This window comes from Neolamprologus brichardi, chromosome 15 (genome assembly GCF_056152115.1).
Source record: "Neolamprologus brichardi isolate AB-2024 chromosome 15, ASM5615211v1, whole genome shotgun sequence".
NCBI classification, from domain to species: Eukaryota; Metazoa; Chordata; class Actinopteri; order Cichliformes; family Cichlidae; genus Neolamprologus; species Neolamprologus brichardi.
This window is the reverse complement of record NC_142118.1, coordinates 16,340,155-16,361,393: the sequence shown is the minus strand read 5'-3', so window position 1 is coordinate 16,361,393 and position 21,239 is coordinate 16,340,155. Positions and strand designations below refer to the sequence as shown.

At 39.1% G+C, this 21,239-nt stretch overlaps 2 protein-coding genes across 4 annotated transcripts in view; one reads left to right on the top strand and one right to left on the bottom strand.

The window, feature by feature from the left end:
- Positions 1-510: 510 nt before the first annotated feature.
- LOC102785120 (acyl-coenzyme A thioesterase 1-like) lies at positions 511-4,424 on the bottom strand. 3 transcript variants are annotated; one of them, XM_006792677.3, is made up of 5 exons: positions 4,340-4,424; positions 3,199-3,714; positions 2,918-3,120; positions 1,694-2,069; positions 511-1,600 (listed from the first exon to the last, which is right to left on the bottom strand). In XM_006792677.3, exons 2-5 carry the CDS (start codon positions 3,653-3,655, stop codon positions 1,482-1,484), a joined length of 1,155 nt encoding a protein of 384 aa, XP_006792740.1. In that variant the 5' UTR covers positions 3,656-3,714; positions 4,340-4,424; the 3' UTR covers positions 511-1,481. The 3 variants fall into 3 exon arrangements, with proteins under 3 accessions (XP_006792740.1, XP_006792738.1, XP_006792739.1); XM_006792675.3 differs by having other exon boundaries at positions 511-2,069; XM_006792676.3 differs by having other exon boundaries at positions 511-2,069; positions 4,318-4,378.
- A 3,114-nt stretch (positions 4,425-7,538) lies between these two features.
- The window catches only part of susd6 (sushi domain containing 6), a 30,891-nt gene continuing 17,190 nt past the window's right edge, over positions 7,539-21,239 (top strand). Inside the window, exons 1-2 of the mRNA XM_006792674.3 lie at positions 7,539-7,787; positions 14,112-14,297. Coding sequence (XP_006792737.1) covers positions 14,153-14,297 — 145 coding nt within the window. The 5' untranslated portion in view covers positions 7,539-7,787; positions 14,112-14,152. The remainder of the gene's footprint in view (positions 7,788-14,111; positions 14,298-21,239) is intronic.

Here is a 21,239-nt window from a genome sequence, read left to right as displayed (position 1 = left end):
TATTGGTCAAAAAGGGGGGATTAAGGATTAAAATTCAAAAACAAGGGTAGGTTTAACTTCACTCTCTCTTTTCACACTGACCCTGTTGTCTTGGTCAGTCTGTACTCTCATGGGAGCTTGCTACATTCCTCTTATGGTGGCTGAAAATACCAAAAATAACCCCGTACCAGAGGACATTTCATGGATAACACACACAGCGTTTTAATTAATAATGGAGTAATACTTTCTTTTGGAAAATACCATGAAAAAAATGTATAAATGTAGAATTGGTGCCATTTAAATACACTCCATGTTTTCCTGTTTGTTAAATAAGATGACATCCTATTACACAGAAAATCCACATTTTCATGTGATCAAAATATCAGTGAGGGACATACGTCTGTATGTTTTTCCCAGCTTTCGAATAAGACTCCCTTCTCTGGTGCAGTGTACTCTCAGATCCTTGCTCAGATCATCACAGTATATTCACATCCTTGAAACAGGCATGGAAATAAAACCAGCACAGCAGGATTTATAATAGTATTTACATATTTGCTTTTGCTTTATTATAGGTTATATTGTACATGACAACAAATTTCTTTCATTTTTGGGCAAACATCAAATATTTTTTACAAAGATCACTTTTTTCAACTTTCTTAAAATACAGAATTATTCAAGTCTCTATACAATTTAAATATCGCATTAATTTCAAATACTGCTAGATAAGTACCAGAAAGATAAAACAAGATTAAAGAAGCTTAACTATTGGTTTTCAGTAGGTGATTCCATAACATGCTACCGTTTGTTAATTTTCCACTCAAGCTGAAGTTACAAACTGCTCCATGCATTTTCACCAGTTCAGATGCCCAAAAATCTGGCACCAGCACCACATATTTACCCCCCCCCCCCCCCTTTTTTTTTTTTTTTTTTTTTTTGCTATACAACATTAAACAGTAAAAAATAAGTTACAAATAGCACAAAAGCAGAACTGGTTCTGTACCAACATCATGTCAGTGGAGAAGTTATCATATGTAGCTTATTTTATAGGTAGACATTTTGTCAAGTAACTGCAGGAAAAGTCCAAGTGTCTTCTACTTTTGTGAGATACTTCAACAAAACAATCAAGTTTGAGCTGACGGCTGTGGCTTATGACGTAGACCACTACTCAGACCTTGAGTCTGCATCAAGAAGTGGGGATGACACTAAATTCAACACCCAACCCCAACAAAACTCTGTAGGGTAAAGCAGCTTTATGTGCAGTCCATTTACATTTCCTTCCCATGATAAGTCAAAATCTCTGATTCTTTTTGCTATAGAAGATTTTTTGCTACAAGCCTGTGTCATACTGAAAAAAACTCATCTGAAACCAAACGGTTGTTGGAGTGTTTCCGATGCAGAACACTAGAAGGTTAATGGAGTTCTCACAATTTTGTTAATTAGAAAATACAGGCAAGCATTTCTAAGAACAACCATTCAGAAATGCTCGATGGATTAATACAGTATCAAGTGCTCTTGTTGCCCAAGTGGGTCTTGAAGAACTCCTGGACTCTTTCCCACAGGTCCAGCTGAGCCTCAGAGTGGGCTTTTGGCTCCCCACCAAACACCACAACACTTCCTACAGCTGGATGAAAGCCAGATGAACAATAAGGCATGTACGGCACATCCAGAAAGTGACCAGCTTTTGGATAAGTAACAACCTCGTAGGATTTTTTACCATGCTTTTTCAAAATTTCAGCAGCCTGACTGGCAAAAAACGTGCTGTTCCAGTTGTGGTCATCTTCAGAAGCAGCAAACAGGAAATGGCAGGTGGCTCGTTCAATTGGAATCAAAGACGCCCTGTTCTTGCCCTTGGTGGGGTCTGGTAAGGCATCCCGTATATCTACAAGCCCAGACTCTGTGAATTTCACATTCTCCATTACAGGGGGCAGTGGCGGGAATACAATGTCTTTGTAGTGTAAAGGAAGCACAGTGTTTGCATTACAGGCATTGATACAGACAGTCGCTGAGATCCCAGAGAGAAAAGATGACATGCTCAAAGCCAAGGCACCACTATGAGAGATTGATATGACGCCAATCCCAGGACCTTTCACCTGAATCAAGAGGTTTTATGTTAGTTAACCTTTTTAAAGTAACAGGTGCACATCTGCTAATACAGTGCAGATCACAAATTGATGGACACTAGCATTTCTTTGTTCTTTAGGCTCAGCTTCAGTTAGAATGGGTTTACTTCAAAAAAGATATGTGAAAAGAGGCGAAAAGGGAGCAGCTCATATTGTTATCTGTTCAAGATGCTGGGAGTTCTGCAATGACTGAGAGACATTTAATTGTGCAGTAGAGGACAACAACCTTGTTATATATATCCAATGTGACCAAAGAGGGAGATTATCCTTAGCTGCACAAGTCAATAAACTAATTTCAGTTCAAGAAATATGAGAACAGGGTGTTGTATGCTCACTAGGACTAACAAAGTGTTTGCTGTTGTTTCCATGTCTGACAAATACTTTCTTTAAAATATAAAACTAATTTTTGCTTGTCTTTGTGTGTTTCTACTCAATTACTTTTGAACCCCTAAACACTTTGTAATGTTATGGAACTATTACTACCACAGATCATTACACCTTGCTGTAAACCTCCAAAATCAAAATTACTTACGGCCAATTAACTATTTCAACTAAAGAAAAAAATGACAAAAAGCTTGTAATATTTTAAGACTTAAGAAATATAGAGGTTTCATCATTAATCCATGATGGTGATATCAGAAGAAAAGCCAGCAGGTGGCAACATTGACACACTAGACATAAATATAGGCCTCTATCTCAAATCCACTTCAAATGCAGATGTTTGAGCAATATTTTCACAACCTTCACATACATAAGATGCATGACATTGAATTACTTCTAATAAATATGTCCTTTGCTGTTTGCTCTTTAATACTAACCTCTGGCCGCTTCCTCAGGTATGTGACCGCCTCCTCGAAATATTCCAAATCCAGGTTTTTAGGGTTTTTTGGGAGATCCTGGTAACGAAAATAAGCCAGTGCCAGAACAACAAAGCCTTTACTTGCCAAGAGGCTGGATCTGGGTTCAGTAAGACCTCCACCAAAAGTGTACAAATCTACAATTCCTGGGAATGGGCCATTTCCTAAAGGGGGGGACAGTTAGACAGTTAATGTTGACTTGATACCTAATTTTGTGAATAATTTGTTAAAATCCTACTAACCTGGTGGTATGAAGAGGACACCTCGTATTCTGCCCTCTTGTAAAGGTATTCTCTTCATTCCCTCAATCATGTATCCTCTCTCATTAGATTCAGATGCTAAAACCTCGCCAGTCTCTCCATCAAGAGCCTCCAGGGCCACACGTGTTGGGCTGAGCACATCCTTCTTCATGAGTTTAGTGTGTGGTGCGTCTGGTGCAAGGGCCCAAAACAAACCCATGGGCTCCACGCCGGTGTAACTACCGCCCAGAGAGGGTGTGTGGAAGACATCCACCTGACCACTTTCATCTGCTTTGTACAGGGCAGAGGCTTTGAAAATGACACCTTTGTCATCAACCAGTTTGGACTTCAGCTCCACTGGTTTGTGAGGAGTGAGTCCCTCTACTTTTACCCGCACCATCTTGTCAAAGAAGCTGCGAACACTGGGGAGAATTTTCAAGCGGATCTGTGATTGCGCCATTTCAGCTGTTTAAGATGGGAATGGTTGTTTCACTGTAGCCTGGAATCGTGTCACTGCACCTGTCAAGGCAATTGAGAAATTTAATTTCAATTTAATATTGAAATAGCAATATACCCGGTAAAGAATTTGGAGAATACATGGGGTATTGCAGGATGTGTTCCCTCCAGCCTTGTTGGTGAGCCTTGTACATTAGAATGACGGCATTGACACAAGACCACAAATGAAATTTAAGAATAAAATGGATAAATTTAAGTGAGAGTAACCAAATGAGCACTATAATGTACACGTTGTTATTAAAATGAACCTTTTACGCACAATAAGAGAGTGAAGAGTCACATTGGCACAGTTATCAGGGGACACTATGGTTTGTCACACTTTCTAGCTAAAGTGTTTAAGTAAGAAATGGTTTGATGGTCATCGGTTGATGGGAAAGACTGGTGTCACGCTGAGATTGAGCAGCCATACGGCGTCACACAGTAATGTTTAACTGGGTGAAAGGTCAAGAAATTCTTTCGTTTTCTCCGGTTGACAAAACAACAACGGTACAAAACACAAACAAGCTAACTTGAGTTGCTTTCATTGTTTGAGCTAGCTATAGTTGTGGGCAACCAACAGCCTAAAACCAGGTCAAAATGTTTATATCAATATCAGAATTAACACACCCCCTCTCCAGTCTGACCGTACCTGTCCAACCTTGAAGCTTTAATGTACAAAATCGATGCTAACAACGGAAGTAGCACTGTCCAAGTAAAAAGCAAGCGGAAGCAGCCTCTTATAAAAACGGGGGCGTCGGGAGTACGATTTAAGATCACCTGTAGCTTTGTCGTGTTTGTATTGCGTTAGTGTAACACTCTTTTTTACCCTGGTTTTCTAAATATGCCTTTCAAAATGTCAAAAGTGAGAGACATTTTTATTTCATGACAGTTTGAGAAGAATTGTTATCACCACCGCCCCCACCATCCGCAATGTAACCGTCCACAATATTTTGAACCAGGTGATCTGTCATAAAGTGATCGTCTGCTATAGCGTGATTTCTAATGTTTCTATACGATTTTATGCCTAATATATTTGCTTATGTTGGTAACCTGTAGTCAATTGGACTTACAAAGGGTTTATATAAAAATAACAAAATTGCCTGTTTTGCAAGTGTGTTCATGACAGTACAGTATACAGTACAGTCTACAGTATAATCAGTTCAATCATTTTTGGCTACTTAAAATATCCTTACAGAAAATTTATGTTAAATTTGTCGCAATTTCTGCTGCACATTGATTCACATAGACATTCACATTCACATACAATTTTAATGTCAGTTCCTGTTTTTATATGGATAAGTAAAGGATACATACTTACAATTTAAAATCATTCATGAGAAATATGTCTGAGGTGTGCTTGATAGATTATGGGGCAACTCATTTATATAACTAAATACCAGTAATCATACATTTTTATCACGACACTAGAATGTAAATGAGTGTAAATTAACACATTTCTAATGATAAAGTAATTTATACGGAGATCTTTCTTTTTCTTTTTTTTCCCAGCAAATATCATGAAGTAAAATACCTATACATGTAGGTAAGTAGTCGATGGAGCCACTAGATGTCAGCACTAGTACAGACTTCTAATGCACAGTCTCACTCAAAGATAATACAGGCTACTTTACATATAGCCTGCGGTCTTCTGTACAAGACTAGCACTTTTTATATATACATATATCTTAACACAGAATAGACATTTGCATCCAGAGCATGCCCTAGTCTTATCTGTGTGAACACAAATCCAGAACAGAACATGATAAGTCATATCTCATTTACTTATCTAATGTATTTCAATGTAGAGCGAGAGATATTAGTTGATAAACCACCTTATTGCATACATTTTAATTTTTATGAACAAAGCGGTTGGACAGTGGGTGTCCTGCTTCTTGTTTCTCTCCTGGGTATGTAGGAGTTTCTTTACAAGACTCAGTGGCATGTCTAGGTGTCAAACTGGAGTCTTAGCATAATCCTATAACTGGCTGACCTTTACTTGGGCCTCTGTTATCAGGGAGATTTCTTCTCGGGGAGAGGAGAAGAGAAAGGAAACTTATGGAAAGAGGTGAAATTAAAACATGACAAGGGTGTGAGTAGGGATTAGGACGGCATCCAAATTAAAAAAAAAACTGGAGAGGGTAAATTTAAAAAAATGTGTTTTAAAAGCTATGCAGACACAACACGTTGGCAAAACATTAAACAATCGTCAAAATTAGTGTTCTCTTATTGGACTCTGAGGGATTTAAAAGGAAATTATTCACGTGACTCGAATGGATTTAAGAGGATAAGAGAGATTACTGTATGATAGGGATGAAATTAAACTCACATTAAAGATAAATCTGGTTAATATCATCCAATTTAAAATCACTCAGTGAGACCTTATTTGGTTTCCATGACTTCTTTATCGGTATCTCATTTTTTTTTCTCTTTAGGACAACCATTCTTTAAAAGTGGACGACAGAATTGGTTAAATGTTTTTTGATCTAGCTTTTGGGAAGTGATGTTTGCAAGCAATTGATCAACTTTCTTATGGTAAGCTGTAGTAACATAAGGGATTTAAAAGGAGTGACCCTCTTTCATCCATATTTGCAGTAAAACTTCATGATCTGCAAAGCTGAGTGATGTTACAGTGATGTGTAAACTGCATGTAGCTATAATGAGCAATCTCAAAGATCTCACATTTCTTCTCTAAGCGAATGAAAGCAAAAATTCTCCCACTCGTTTCCTGCCTTCTTCTACAGGCATATTGCATAAAGGCAGACATTTAGATCATGTGTCTATTTATGCATTGCCTCCTCAGTTTAAGAACCAGCCATCTGAGTTAATACACACTGGGATGTTCTTTCTCTGTAGCATCAAAACCAATAAAAAAAAAAATCACTTCAAAAGATCTAATGACACACTCACAGAGGCACCAACCAAGGCACTGTTGGTTGCCTCTGCAGAAATCATCGGGAAAATTATTCATTAGATATAAACCCTGGGAGATAATTCAAATACTAATACATTTACATAATCTCACACTTTACCTGTGATATAATGGTAATGTCCAGAATGTATTTGTTTTTAAAGCATGGTTGATGTATATAGAGTATATTAACCCCAGTAAAGGGGAGACAGACAGGCACTAGCATTCTGTTAAAGAGATCATCAGAAAGAGCAAACCTTTAAATTACATGAACAAATAAATTAAAAAACACCTATGCATGAAAAAACTATAATAATTCAAACATGAGTATGGCAAAATGCAAGGTGCACACAAATAAAGAATCTATTAACATGTCCACTACCCCTCTGGACTATTCTTTTCTATTCTTAGCATTTTAGATTCTGTAGAAATACAGGAACATCACATTATTCCATTCTTTTGTCATAACGTTAAAATATTAATTGACAAATAGTATGTTATAAAATTAGATATTATATACTAGATATATTGTAGAATGTTAACAAAATGAAACATCTTTACAGTCATTTTTACAGTATTTTACTGTCATCTCATAAAGCATAACTGATAAGCAGGTGAATATTATTTTCGATTATTACTAATTCTCTGATAATATTTGGCTTTTTATCTCTTGAAGCTGATATCTCGGGATATCAGATATTTATCAACCCAAATCTGTTGGCGAGCATACTATATCGATCATACGACTCACACGACTTTATAAAAACTACATGGAACTGTAGCGTACAGTTAAGCATTTGCATTTTTATTGTCCTTTTGTTTGATTCTTTTTTATTGATTCTTTTGTTTCCCCTCACCAAAACTCGGCGCTTTTATTTTGAAATCCAGCCCAGTGACTTGACAACCCATGGATCCGCCCTTTTTTACAGAGGTAGCCATGGACACCGCGCGAGAGCGAGTCAGCCCCGTAGAGTTCTCACAGCGAGTGTTTCCGCTCACCTAAAATAAAGAGCTGGCTGAGTCGAGGACAGGGGACGAGCGGAACGGCACTGACGGAACTTGACGCCGAGGACGTCGTATTTTTATATTTCTATACTCAGGTCCGAGCGTCTCCATTTATACAGTCCTTAATGCCTCGAATGTGAACGTAAGAGAGGAGGGCTCGCCGCCGCTGGTAACCTTTACGTTGGTGAGTCTTGAACGTATTTTCGCCAGCTAAGCACACACAGGCCACACGAGAGCTCTTGCTCTTCTCTCTCTTCTGTCTCTGTCTTTATTTCTGTCTCTTTCTGCCCGTCGGTATTTGGTCATTACATAATAATAACAAGGAAAAAGCGTAACCAGTCTTAGGGTCACGCTTACTAACTCGTTAGTGTAAGTAATTAGTTTGATTTTTTTCCTTTTATTTTTTGTTTAACAAACGAGGTCGATTATTAAACTAAGCTAGCGTATGATAAACGTAGTTACTGTTTGGCTAAATGTCATATTTTTTTTCTCTGACAGTCTCTTGGATATAAGTTTGAATCTGTGGAAATATCTCACCTTGACTTGTCAGATACAGTGAAACAAAGAGCAAATTGTCTGTGGTAGCTGGTGAGTCCCGTCTACAGTTACCCACTGTAACAACGTTACAGCTGGTCATGTGAACAAAAAAAGGAACGAGGAAGCAAGAAGTCTGCTTGTATTGTGTTGTTTATGGTGCATACATAAGAGGCTGAGTCGGTGAAGAACCGGGTACATCCAGGTGTATTGCTTGTTTGAATCGTGTTGTTTTCTCTTTTTATTCAGCTTTTTTTTTTTTGTTGCCGTGGCATTGGCAGCCCACCACACTCTTTGTTTAAATACCTCACTGTACAATTGCACGTGTTGAAGCGTGTGACTGCCGTAGGACTGCTAAAAAGAGCCAGCTGACCACATTTGATACAGTTGCAGAGATGCATCCTTGAGCTATTATTTGTCTGTGTGTGTGTGTGTGTGTGTGTGTTTGCGCTGGGGGGTCTCTCATTCCCAGCAGTGCAGTTTCCCACCCCACGCTTTTGTTCCAGTAAAACTTTTTTTTTGAGTCGTTTCCTGTTACTAGGGAAAGGGTAAGATGTGACACTTGACCCAAAGCGGAGAGCAGGGAAGTTCAGATGTGAACTGTTGTGTTTATAACGAAGATCAGAGTCTGGGAAGTATTCAGGTTCAATTTCCTATTGTGGTCTCTTGATAATACAAGGCTGAGAAATGTTTTGATCCGATCTCTGTGCGCCACCTTCTTATTGTTTTGGTCGTTTCATAACATATACCGTTTACAGTAGCCCTTTATTTAAGCTCAGATTTTCAGTCCAGTTATCATATTTTGTAGATCATTTTAATCATTTTTACCTTTCTATTTTTGTTTTAATATAAATACAGCATTTCATGTAGACATCCCAGACTTTTTAAACATGCACCAAAGTTTTTGTCTTTTTCAAAAGATTTTGTTTTTTATTAATATGTTTCAGTTATGTGCAAAACATTTTTATCACGCTAGTTAAATGATTTACTCTAACATGTGTACAACATGCTGTGAATAGCACTTTCCTGCCTACTGGCTACTTTATTGAGCAGGTCAAGGTTCAACAGTAAGTTGTTTATGCCCATCCCTCGCTCGGTTTGCTCTTTAGAAATCCAGCTTACAGCTTCCATCTGCTGTCAGCTCATGTTTTATGTGAAAAGACTTCAATACATTAAGTAATATGATGGGCTTATTGCCCCAAAATTTCCCAATATTTCATAATGCTGTCACACCTGCTAGTTGTTGTTCAGCGATACCCAGAATTAAGGCGTGAGATGAAAGGCTGTTTTTCTTTGCTGAACTCACTCATGTTCTTAATTTATTTATTTATTTCCCCCATTGTTTAGACTGACTAGTTTTGTTTTCATGCATTGTACAAGCCCTAGCATCCGCAGAATAATGGATATACAATGTGAAGCTTTAATAGTTCTTAGTTTAAAGGACATTATGTAACTGCAGTGAAATTTTTATAACTCCGGGCCCTGAGTTTGGGGGCGTCTTCTGTTTTGACAACATACCTAGAGAAAACACATTGTGAGTATAAATGAGAGTACTGCTTTTGCCTTAAATCATTTCCTCATCTTTCACCACTATCATATTTCCCCCTTTTTTCCTTGTTTCTTCTTCTTTCTCTCCTTCATCTTTCTCTGTCTCTCTCTCTCTTTCCTTGCGGCAGTACAGAGGGATGCTGAGGCACTGTGGGGTTTAACACTATCGTACTTAATAACAAAGGGTCCTTTCTCTTCTGCCATGCAGAGCCCCGTTTCTGGGCTCCCTTTATAGGCCCACGTAGGCTCTACCAGCAGCAGCAGTAGCACGGAGGGCTATCGGATGGAAATCTCCTCTGGGCTGTTTCTTTGGCGCACTGAGTCCTCTCTGTTCCCGGACACATGCCTGTGCTGCTGCTCTCTCCTTGGCTCCCTTTGCATTCCAGGAGCCTCGGGCAGCTGAAAAACTGCAGTAGCAGTCTGCTGACTGCCTGGTTGGCTCATTGGTGTCTCAAGTGGAGAGTTACATAGTTTTTTTCCCCCCAAGTTCAACACTACACACTCTAAAAATGTGTTTATGTTTTTAAAACCTCAACTTCTTTAATGTGCTAGACCTAAGTATGGCCTACAGATGTAACACGTGGAATGAGATAAACGACCAAGAAATGTCCAAATGACTCATGAAGTGCAGTTTTAAACTTGAGGGATGTCATGATCCAGTTTTTTCCATTTGATAGCCATTCCTTGGTTTTGGGTATCTGCTAAGACAGAGTACTTAGATGGATGAATTTGTTGAAGAATATAAACTTACCTAATTGGTATTTTTTTTTAGTAAAGTAATGCATAAAAGAACAGACCAAACACAACTGAAGTTACAATTTTATATATCTTATTTGCCAAGATCTCATTTCCACTCAATTAAAGAGAAAGTCATGGTAGTTTGTAGTTTATTTAGTTTTTTTTTTTCATCTTTTTTTTTGCCTCTTCATACACACACAATGCGGAACTGACAAGAGATAGCTGAAGTGAAATATTAATCTAGTTCAGTGTGTTACTGTAAGTGTAATAAAAGCTTACCGAAACAACATCCTTCTAGTTTCTACTTTATATAATGTCTCTCCCAGCACAGATAACGAGAGCAAAACTAAAAGGGAGAGAAGACAAAAAACCTTTCGTTGTCTGAGCTTTTCACTTGACCACAGTTTGCACGTAATGAAAAACGTCTGCAAACGTATAAAGAAAAGCTGTCGGTTTAGCAGGCATGAAATACATCCAAATCGCTCGCTCTTTTGCTGTTAGCTCTTTTCAACTCTGCTGCTGTCGCATGGCGACATAAGCATAGAACAACAGTTAAAAGATTTGAATAGATTGGTGCAGAGACTGGGAAGTTGTCACTGATATGCAATCCAGCTTTACAAGTCAATATCTGATTACAATATTGGATCGTTGCATCCTTAGTCTTCTTAATCAGACTTTGTGGTGCAGATTGAAAATTTTGGTCAATAGACTTCCTTGTCTATTAACTTAATGGCAAGCTAGAACTGCCCGTACCAGTTTTGTTGGTTGGCTGTTCTTGCCACTTCATGTCCTCCTGCCTCAGAATGCTGTTACAGTATTGTTTACTGTATCTCATTTTCATGGGGGGTTGGTATGTTTTCTGAAACTCACACAGTTTTTTCCTTTTAGTTGCCTTTTTGTTGGTATATATTTGATAGTGATATTTAGTATAATAGTATAATGTTAAGTAGTTATACTCTAATAATTCCTTTAGAAGTCAACCATTTATATTGGTTTGATTTCTAATATTTGCTATCTTTAAAGACACTGTACTTTAGTTTCGGTCTCAATTGCTTTGTTAGTACTGTGCAGCTTCAGGAAGTGTTTTTGTGTGCAGGTTGATTAAAAAAAAAGGTGTTTCAGGAAACTTGAGGTTGAAAATAGAAGCACATTCTTTAATGTGATGTTTCAAGCTTAACATCTTTTGCTGCATTTGACAGGAAACCCGCACATTTGCAAGGCAGGTTGACATCCAGACTTAAAGTATTCCTGTGCTTTTAGCTGTCAACCTGCCTGCTCTGTTATTAATCAATTAAATATGTGAACATAAAGTCAGTGCATTAGAAGATGTGCAAAAATTCCTTTCATGTTGTGAAAATGTCTTGTTATAGCTAATTGGAAGCTGTGCTTTTTAGGATACCCTAGAACAGACTTAATGACTTTCTCCTTTTTCAGACTCTCTTGTGTGAAAGCAATTAAGCTAATTCTGCTTTAGTTTTCACTTTGTAGACGTTCTGGCTGGTCAATACTATGCCCTCAGCTTTTTCAGGAGGTCAGTCCTGCATTTTAAATGCAGCCCTAGGCAGTTATTTAAGCCTCAACAATTGCAGTTTTTTTTGTCTTTCCTTTGTGCAGTTTGTCCTTGATACTTCTAAAATTGACATTCATCTGTCAAAAAGATAATGAAGGGCCTCTATATAACCTGACAATAGCAGCCAGCATGGACAAATGAGAAAGCATCTATGGATCAAATGGCTGGCACAGATCCATTGCATGTGCTTTTGACTAGCTGCCCTTTGGCTCAATGCAGTGCCCAGACTGTCCTGCCAAAATTGACTTACGTCACTGTTTCCCACTGGCTTGCGCCACAGTCAGGTATGACTCTTCATCCCACTCTTAGGGGCATCAGAAAGATGGCAGGCAGTGGGTGGGCTGCTTTCCCTCGTTTGTGTTGGAAATTTGGAATATAGCCCTGTCCAGGGCACTCAAATGCTAAAACACAGGCGATTAGAAATACAATGTTGAAGTTAATTAGAACCTATCTAATCACCTTGATGCAGAAAGCACACTAAAAAACACATGACTCTCATTGACTTCTTAGTGAAGCAATGAGGAAGCAGCTATATTTTAATTAAACTGTCATATCTGCATCCTGTACCTGAAAAACTTAATAAGATTCCAGTATATAGTGTATATGTGCTTACAGTTACTTTCCTCTACACAGTCCAGATCATCTGCTGTGTCAGTGCCAGTGGCCATCCAGCAGATCAGCAATTAAATTTGCGGCTCTCTAAGTGCAGCCATGCCATTACTGTAGGCATTAGCTTCACAGCCTTGTGGAAATGTAATGGGCCTCTGCCTCCTCTTGAGAATATTCTGCCTGCAGGCCATCTAGTTTCCCACAGAACAGAGCCACTTCTACTTCATCCTAATCCCTCTGATGCAACATAAACAGCTCTATGTGCACCTGCATCTCATTTACGTAATGGTGTGTCGCATCATATCACCTCAATCAACCAACAAATGCTTTTAGGAAGTTATTTAAGTTGGTATCATGGAGAGATATTGGTGGAGAGAGGATGAGGTTGTTGCTCTCTATTTGCATATTACTGTTTAAAGATGTCTCACAGTAACTCTTGATGTCCTTCATGCTTTTGTTTGCTGTCTGCCCAGAGAACTAGGTGTCTGATTTTTGCATTTGCATCTTATCTTTTAAAAAAAAAGTATTTACAGCACTGATTTTGATTAAACTTTTTTATACAAGAAAAATAATCCGCAAGTACTATTTCCCGTCTCCAAGTAGTATAGGGAAAAGGAATCTGAACAGACTGATATCATTGCCAATTTACAGTATATGGTAAACAAAATATGGGAATCATTTCTGAATGCATCACCTATTGCCATTATCTTTGCATACATTTTCCATCACACTCCATTGTAGTAAACAACCAACAATATGGAATAGAATCACAGTTGAGGTGCACATATAGCATGAAAAAATCTTTAAGAACACTTTTTATTTAGATGTATAAATAATATTATGAAATATAAATAATATCCTTACAAATGTCTGAATTTTTGCTGATGCTGACTGCTTTAACAGCACAGTAGAGTGTGATTCACGATCTTCTGGAAATGAAACTTCTTTCATGATGATGGTTTTCTTAGACAAACTCCTTTTTTCCAGTTATCTGGGTGTTTGCAAAAGTTGCAGTTGTAATCACGCCCAAATTTTCTCTCTCACACACATTTTTAGCCTCTGTCTCCACCCTGCCCAGCCGCCAGTGTTGCTAACTCACCAGCAGCAGTGATCTCGTTACATCATCTACAAGGGACTTTAACGTCTGGTTTATTTGGTTAGATGCTGTGGCAGAGCCAAGATTAGGGATCGAGTGGAGATAAGAGGAACACTGGCTAATGCTGGAGGATCCTAATAATAGATCAAACAAACGAGGAGGAAATGGACGTAGAGTCATTCATGCAGTTATTAATATTAGGAATTCAGCTGCTGTTTAATAAGATGCAGGTCAGGGCTTCACTTTGTGACTCTGTCTTCTAGCCTGTGCACTGTGGCTATCTCTTAATTCCCTCCTGTCTCTCTGTGTTGCTTGTGGTTACGTAATCCTCGCTGAATGTTGATAGTAATCCGCGCTCTTCCTCCCCCCTCCTCATACCTCTCTGTCCCTTCCTGTCTGTGTGGCCTGCACAGGTTAAGCCATAGAGGACTCTCCCTGGTTGTCGGAGGAAAAGATGTGCGATGGAATGGTAGCGTTTCAGACGAGAGCCCTGTCCTCCTCTTCTTCATCCTCTACCTCCTCCTCCTCTCCAGCTCACAGGCTGGCTGCCTCCGTGCTTATCCTCCTCTTCATCCTGCTCCCTCATGGTCACGCATCAGGTAAGTCACATGCTCATGGCTTTTTGAATTCTCTGCCTTTTCTCTCACACGATACACATCAAATAAACTGTTATCTTTGCCTGTCTTTTGTGAATTGATTGAGGTTATTTTCCCCTCCTCCCACAGGTCAGTTAGATTAAATCGTCTTCCTTTACCCTTGGGTTGGTCAGGTTCAGAGCGGCAGCTAAGAGCTCAGTCCCACACGCTCTGTGAATCCATTCACTGTCCTAATGAGTCACAACAGTTTTTCTCCTCTATCGAGTGAAACAGAGAGATGCGGTCACATTTCTGTCATAAGGTTTTAATCAACCATGACATTTAGAACCCTCCGAGAGCTTTTGGCGCGGCTAGAAAACTTTTGTTATTGCCCCACAACAACCCTCAGATCAGGTTTGCCGTTTTACCCTGAGGTCCTACATTATTTGGGAAGTGTCAGGTTTTTAAACTGAATTCATTGTTGTCTAATGGAGGGAAATTTGGTCTTGCACGTGGTAAACAGTAACATAATACAGGAACTATAAAGCTGATGTCCTTTGTTTCTTCTAAAGAAGTGTAATGTCGATGCTGTGGACTTGCTGAACCCCTCCACTTGTGCCAGCTTTCTTTTCTCTTCCAATCTTCCAGTCCCCTCCCCCCTACATACACACAAAACACAACCACACTCACATGCACTTTCCACACATAGCCAGCTTGTGAAATGTGCCAGATGTCCTTGCCACAGAGTGCAAGCATACTGTGTGAGTGTGTGTGTCTGTGTAAGGAGTGGTTTAAGGCTCTCAGGTGCTTATGAGCGTTAATTGATTTTCTTCTTTAATTCCTTAAATAAATAGTGTGTTTATGAGAGTCAGAAACAGCAACAGTAGGAGTATAAAACGAGGGAGATGTGCCGTTGAGCAAGGGAGGAGGGGATTGCTAATGGCAACTGTATTATCTCTCGGTATGCCTTATGTAACACACATGACTCATGTTGAGCCCAGGGGGGCTGGTATCACGCTCACGTTCTGCGTCCAGCACACTCACACGCATAGACTGTCTACCAATACCAACAAAAGTGTGTCCTCAAATCCCTAGCCCACGTGCTCAGGGTGCTGTAGAAGATTGTGTATGTGCACACGCGTGTGTGTCTGTAATCAAGTATTTCTGTTTGCTGTTTTGCCTCCTGTAGGGCTGAACACAGATATTCGAGCCACTTCATTCTTTTTGACACAGAAAAAGGAACTTGCGTCTTTAAGACTGTCAGTCAGCTTCTGGGAAGTCACAGCTAGTTCTCTATACTTCCAACATATATTTGAGCATAATATGAAGTGTCTTGATCCCTCCGACATACAGGAAAGAAAGCAAAACAATGCTTAGAAATGAATTAAAAGACAACACTGTGTTAATGAATCTCAACATGAATGACTGTAATGAGTCTGCACTGCTGTTTAACTTGGTTCCAACAAAGGGTGTGCCACTAATGCTTGCCATGGCCATGTCAAATGATTCAATATTGGTATATGTGTACAAAACAATCCCTTTTTTTAAATATATGGTAAATATCAACCTAAGTCTTCTATCCTCTTACTGCAAGCATATAAATGTTTGAATTAGGAGACAAATATTACTTTTTGATGAGTGTAAAACAGTCTGATTTGAGTCTGTGTTTGACCTCTGCAGTGATGCATATTAGACAGTTGGAAGGATGTAGGCTCATTTAGTTGTTTATACAGCATTTCAGAGGATTGTTTTATGTAATCAATCTTTGCATGACAATATCAGTCAGTTCAAACATAAATATAATCAATTGTGCACCCGTATGTCTCACATGGGATGGAGTAGTAGTATTATGTAAATTGTACAAAACAGTCAACATTTTTAAAGAGAAAGCTCTTGTTTTTTCTTTTTTTTTTTTTTTGTAAAGAGAGACATGCTTTTGTAGGCCAACAAACAGCCTACTGTAAAATAGTCTGCTGTGTGCACTACATTTCATGGAGTTTTACCATAATTCTGAAATATGTGTGTCGTCTGTCCATTCCATGGCCCTTCATTTGCTTCTGGAAAACAAATGTTGCACACCCTTGCTTCAGCACTAGCCTTTAAAGCTCTGTAGCATTCTAGTCTTGCTGTCTTTTTAGCAAGTTGCTTGAACGAATCTGTATAAATCAAACTAAGTGTTGAAGTCTTATAGTGATTTTGTATATACTTTTTTTCTTTCTTTTTTTTAAACTTCCACTTTTATGCAAAAAATTGTTTGTCATGCTGCAACTAGCTGTTCAGAAATGTAATGGAACATTTCAAACGCTGCTGCGTGTTAACTGATAAAAATCCAAAGGTTGTTTTTAACTGCAGCTCTGTTAGGTTTTTTTTTTGTTTTTTTTTTTACTTCTGACCACTCCCTCACAGTACATAAGGCAGTGTTTAAGCTGACTCACAGTTCAAAGGTTCAAGTGTCCTATAACACTTAATATTCTCCTCTTTGGCATTAATTAAGTCCAAATGAAGATTGGCTTATGCACAAGTTTTGGGGGGGTTTCAGTACAATATTTCAGATTTCCTTTGAGGTTTCTGGGGTATATTTTCAATTCAAGCACCGTATTATAAATTTAAATATTTGATCACAATCACAAGGAACTTGTAATGAGCAATGAAACATTTAGAGGCTTAGCTCCTTAGTAAACAGAACTTGAAGCTCATTTCATTCTTCTTAATTGAGCCCAGATCGCACAAAGCAAGATGAACCTGATATTTATTGATGAGACTCTGGTAAACTATGTCAGGATTAAAAAAAGAGAAAGAGAATTCAGCCAAGAAAAGTCATTGGAAATAATGGTAATACGGAGGGTTGGCTGTAAACATAAGTGCCATTAGAGCAAGACACGAGTTGCAGCATTTACAGCAGAAGTATGGTGTTAAATCTATAATTAGACAAATTACCATAAAAGCAAAACACTCATGTTAAAGCGTTAACGTCATCATTAGCTACTGGCCGTTTCCTTTCGCTCTCCTGCTCGACATACATAATTCACACAGGTAATCCCTTGACGTGTTCCAGGGATGGAGATTGCTGTGGAAATTTCATGAATATAAAATTTCATCACAGCCAACAGGCCTATTCCAGACTCCAGCAAACAGCAGTGTTGATGATGAATAGAAATGGATACTAGAAAATATACTATAGTCCATTTAAATAGAAGTTTACACTACAGCAGAGAGCAGCATCAGATTTCTACTTCAAGTCTGTGTAGGTTTTGTGGATATAACTCTTTTAGGAAATTTGACCTTTAGCTGATGGAGAGAGAAAATGATAGACATTAACCGTTTGAATGTGCTTTGCCTGTCTTTGGTTCCTTTAACACGTCCGGGAAAAGCTTTAAGCGCCTGTATTTTCGACCTCATGTTCTTTCTGGAAAAGGTCAGGAGAACAATTTCTTGTAACTGCTAATACAGCCTGTTAGAAAGTAGTTGCAAAGCCTTCAGAGTCTAGGTATTTTTAAAACTGGCTATGTCTTGTCTTTTGTCATGTCTTTTATATCTGTCGTTCAGCTGTTCATTGTAAACAAGATTACCAGGAGGTTATCTTCTGGGTTAATGTAAATGGCTCTCTGGGATTTGTGTTTGTGATTGCTTCACATGATTACATTTGCGTTTATGATTCTCGACATTCTTCCCAAAGTAGCAACATACTAAACAAAACATCCTATTCATTGAAGCAGAGTGCCAGTAAACAAACATGGCTACGAAGCAGCACCTTGGGTTTTGTGTATGCAAAGGATAAATAGCATCACTCTGGAGGATTTTCAGGGCACAGTGCAAACGCTGCTTGTTTCATGTCTTTTCTGAGTCTATCTGACGTCCCACTATGCTAGCTCCACAGAGCTCAGTTCCTAATATGGTGTCAATTCCTAACAGTAAGCCTTTGTGGTTTGTTTCAGAGGAAGTGGGCCCAGACAGTGAGTCAGAAGTGAAAGAGCAAAGATGGAAGCTCAGAGGGTCTATTCACATAACTGCATACTGCATGTTTTCTGCTCTAAATGTGTTGTGTATCAGGAGCCAGAAAGGCTATAACTTTCCCAGTTAAATAGATAAATATTGCCCCCCCCCCAAAAAAAAAAAAAATTATCCTGTGAACTTGAGTTAAAGCTGTACATGAAAGCACTAGCAAGGACCAGAAACAAGCCCGCTGTGTGCTCTGTGTGGTGGTGACGTTAATGTATGTTCATGTGTGAGAAAAGGAAACGGCTCTCCAGGGCTCTGGGAAAAAAAAGTATAGGATAAAGAAAGTGGTGGAGTGAAGAGGGAATGAGAGCAGGACAGGGTCCAGAGGGCTGCATTTCTAATTTCCTTTGTAATTTGTGTTTGTTTTTAACAGTCGATTGTTGTGCATTCATGGAGTAAATACATTTTTCTCTGCCTCATCAAGAGCTATTGTGCTCATAAATCCATTTTTCTTGGCATGTCATACATCAGTCCAACCCAAGGAACTTTTTTTCTTGAAGGCTCAGTTTTAAGTCTTAAAGAACAAGACTTGACAACTCTCCTCTCTCTATAATAATGGAGTACACTCTAGTGGCTAACATAGCGTCATTGCTCTGACCACAGAGGAAAATATCTGAATGGGCCATGCCCTACTTCTTGCATCTTCAAACAGCTTAAGTCTTTGAAACTTGTTGCTTTATGTAGCAACAAAATGTGTATGTGTGTGTGTGTGTGTGTGTGTGTGTGTGTGTGTGTGTGTAACAAAAAGACCACAGTGTGTGAGTCTCCTTCCACACTATTGGTTTCTAGAGTTTGCTAGATAGGCTGGGTTTACAAACAGTGCAGCCCAAGGGAGGGGGAACAATTGTTCCTATGCAATTAACTCTTCAGAAAAGCCCCCTAAAGTCCTGTTAGCAAGGCGGTTGCAGGCAGGCAGGAGTAATCCAACACACTGGCTACTGGCTCCTTACTGAAATGTGAGAACAAAGAAGGCTTTTAGCCCTCTATAGCCCAAATCACAGCAAGCTGCACCTCCGCTAGATCACCACTCAGCAATTAGGACTGCTAACTCAAGTCTGTGTGTATGTGACTGTGTGTTGAACACACTAGAGCCTTTTTTTATATGATGTCTCTCTTCTTCTCTCTCTCTCTTCCTCTATGTGTAAAGCCAGCCATTAGCCAGGTGAGACTGGAACCCATTAGCAGCAGTCTGGTCGAATGCAGCAGCCTTTCTCTTTCATTACCTGCGTGTTTATCACTTGAGCCATCAATCTCTGCTCTCATCTTGTGTCATTTAACAGCTCTACCAACCAATCAAGCCCTAAGGGGAAACTTTAAATGCCTCACCAGACAAAGAAATACTTCATGAAAACAGATGCTGCAGTGTGGACAGGCGATGCAAGACTATCTCATTCACTTTAAAGTGTTGACCAGACAGTTCCATTACTGGTACACATCCCAGATGGCCAGGATTATTGTTAGCTACACAGTGCTGCCTCCCAGCTTTTTGCCACTAAGCTTGTCACAATGTGTGATTTACATTTTTTTCTTTAGTGTTTATCTGTATTTTAAATTTTCTTCCCACTGATTTTGGTGCAGTTTTTGGTTAACATGTATATTGTCCTGTCCTTAGGATGTTTGACTAGCCCTTTGCCATTGACAGATGTTTCATCATAAAGGTTAATGAATGTCAAACAAGGAAGTAGTGGTACAAGCGCACCACCAGTAATGTACAAAATGTACACAAAGCTGCTTTTATAACGTAACCTCATTCTTACTGGTTACACCTCAGGCTGATGTAGTGTGTGTTGTGTTAAAATCTATGCAGTTATCATGATTAAAACATGCCACTTTGTTGTTTAAAGCTTTGGTTTTGGGCCTCTTTTCAAAAACTGAGAATCATTTTGAAGCAACATTAAGGCTGTGGAGAGGAGAGGCGGTTTGTAAATTGTTTTCCAGTGAGATGTGTGTGGTTGTCTGAAGCAGCAGGCAGTCATAATGATTTCCAAAGGGCCTCATCTGAGGGACCAGCCCGCTGAGTAGAGGACATCTCTGACTAATGAGCTGCTAAATATATCCCCCAGTCTCCTGTCTTGTGTTGCTTTTGCTTCTGCTTTTTTCTTTTTGTCATTTATTCACTCAACCTTTTTAACGTGCATTAACTCCCAATGTTTTTGCCTACCTTTGTGAATTTCTGTTTTCTGTTTCATGTTTTTTTTTGTTTGTTTTGCATTGTCAAGCTGTCAAACCTTTATGTTAATCTCTTTCTGTCGTTGACTCTTTTTTTTTTTTTAATCGAAGTTCAGTCTCCTTTTTTTCTGCCTTGTCTTTTTTCCCTCCTGTCTCGCCTTAACTTTGATGTGTGTTTTTCAGGCCCACTGAAATGATGTGGGCTGGGTTTTTTTTCCTCCTTTTTTTGTATCACACCGTTAGTCAACAGCAACATCCTGTTCAAACAAGTTCATCAGCTTACACATACGGCTCCGAGCATCCCACACACATATGCTGAATCTGCCAATGGTTGAGACATCCAAGCTGTTTCAAACTGTGAGCAATCGTCATGAGCACACATGACGTGGGTGCATCGTGCATCGTGAATGGTTTTCTGTGTAGCAGTATGGAAGGGTAAAATGGTACTCACACTTAATCTCATGAAAATGTTTGCTGGATCAAGCATTGCTACAAAAGTGTTATCACTGCTACAAATACTCTACATGGTTTAGGGAACGAAGCTGACCAGGTTAGCTTTCACTGGACTAAGACAACTTAACTGTTCTGTTGTTGACTTGGACAGCAGCAGACAGTACAAACCGGTACACCGAGGTGGAGTCTTTACACATCTGCATGGAGCCTTGCACTACATGTTTGATAATGACCTTTATCTCATCACGATCCTAGCTTAATGGAGGAACAGAAACTCTAGCTTGCCTTCAATATATGCAATGACTTTACAGTGTGCACAATCTGACACTGAGTTAACGTCGAGAA

Excerpts from the sequence above, each read along its gene's own strand:
- LOC102785120 (XM_006792675.3), bottom strand. The coding sequence starts at position 3,655 with ATGGCGCAATCACAGATCCGCTTGAAAATTCTCCCCAGTGTTCGCAGC. Across the intron at positions 3,121-3,198 it reads TGTCCTCTTCATACCACCAG|GAAATGGCCCATTCCCAGGA; the intron begins GTTAGTAGGATT and ends CCCCCCCTTTAG. Across the intron at positions 2,070-2,917 it reads ACCTGAGGAAGCGGCCAGAG|GTGAAAGGTCCTGGGATTGG; the intron begins GTTAGTATTAAA and ends CTCTTGATTCAG.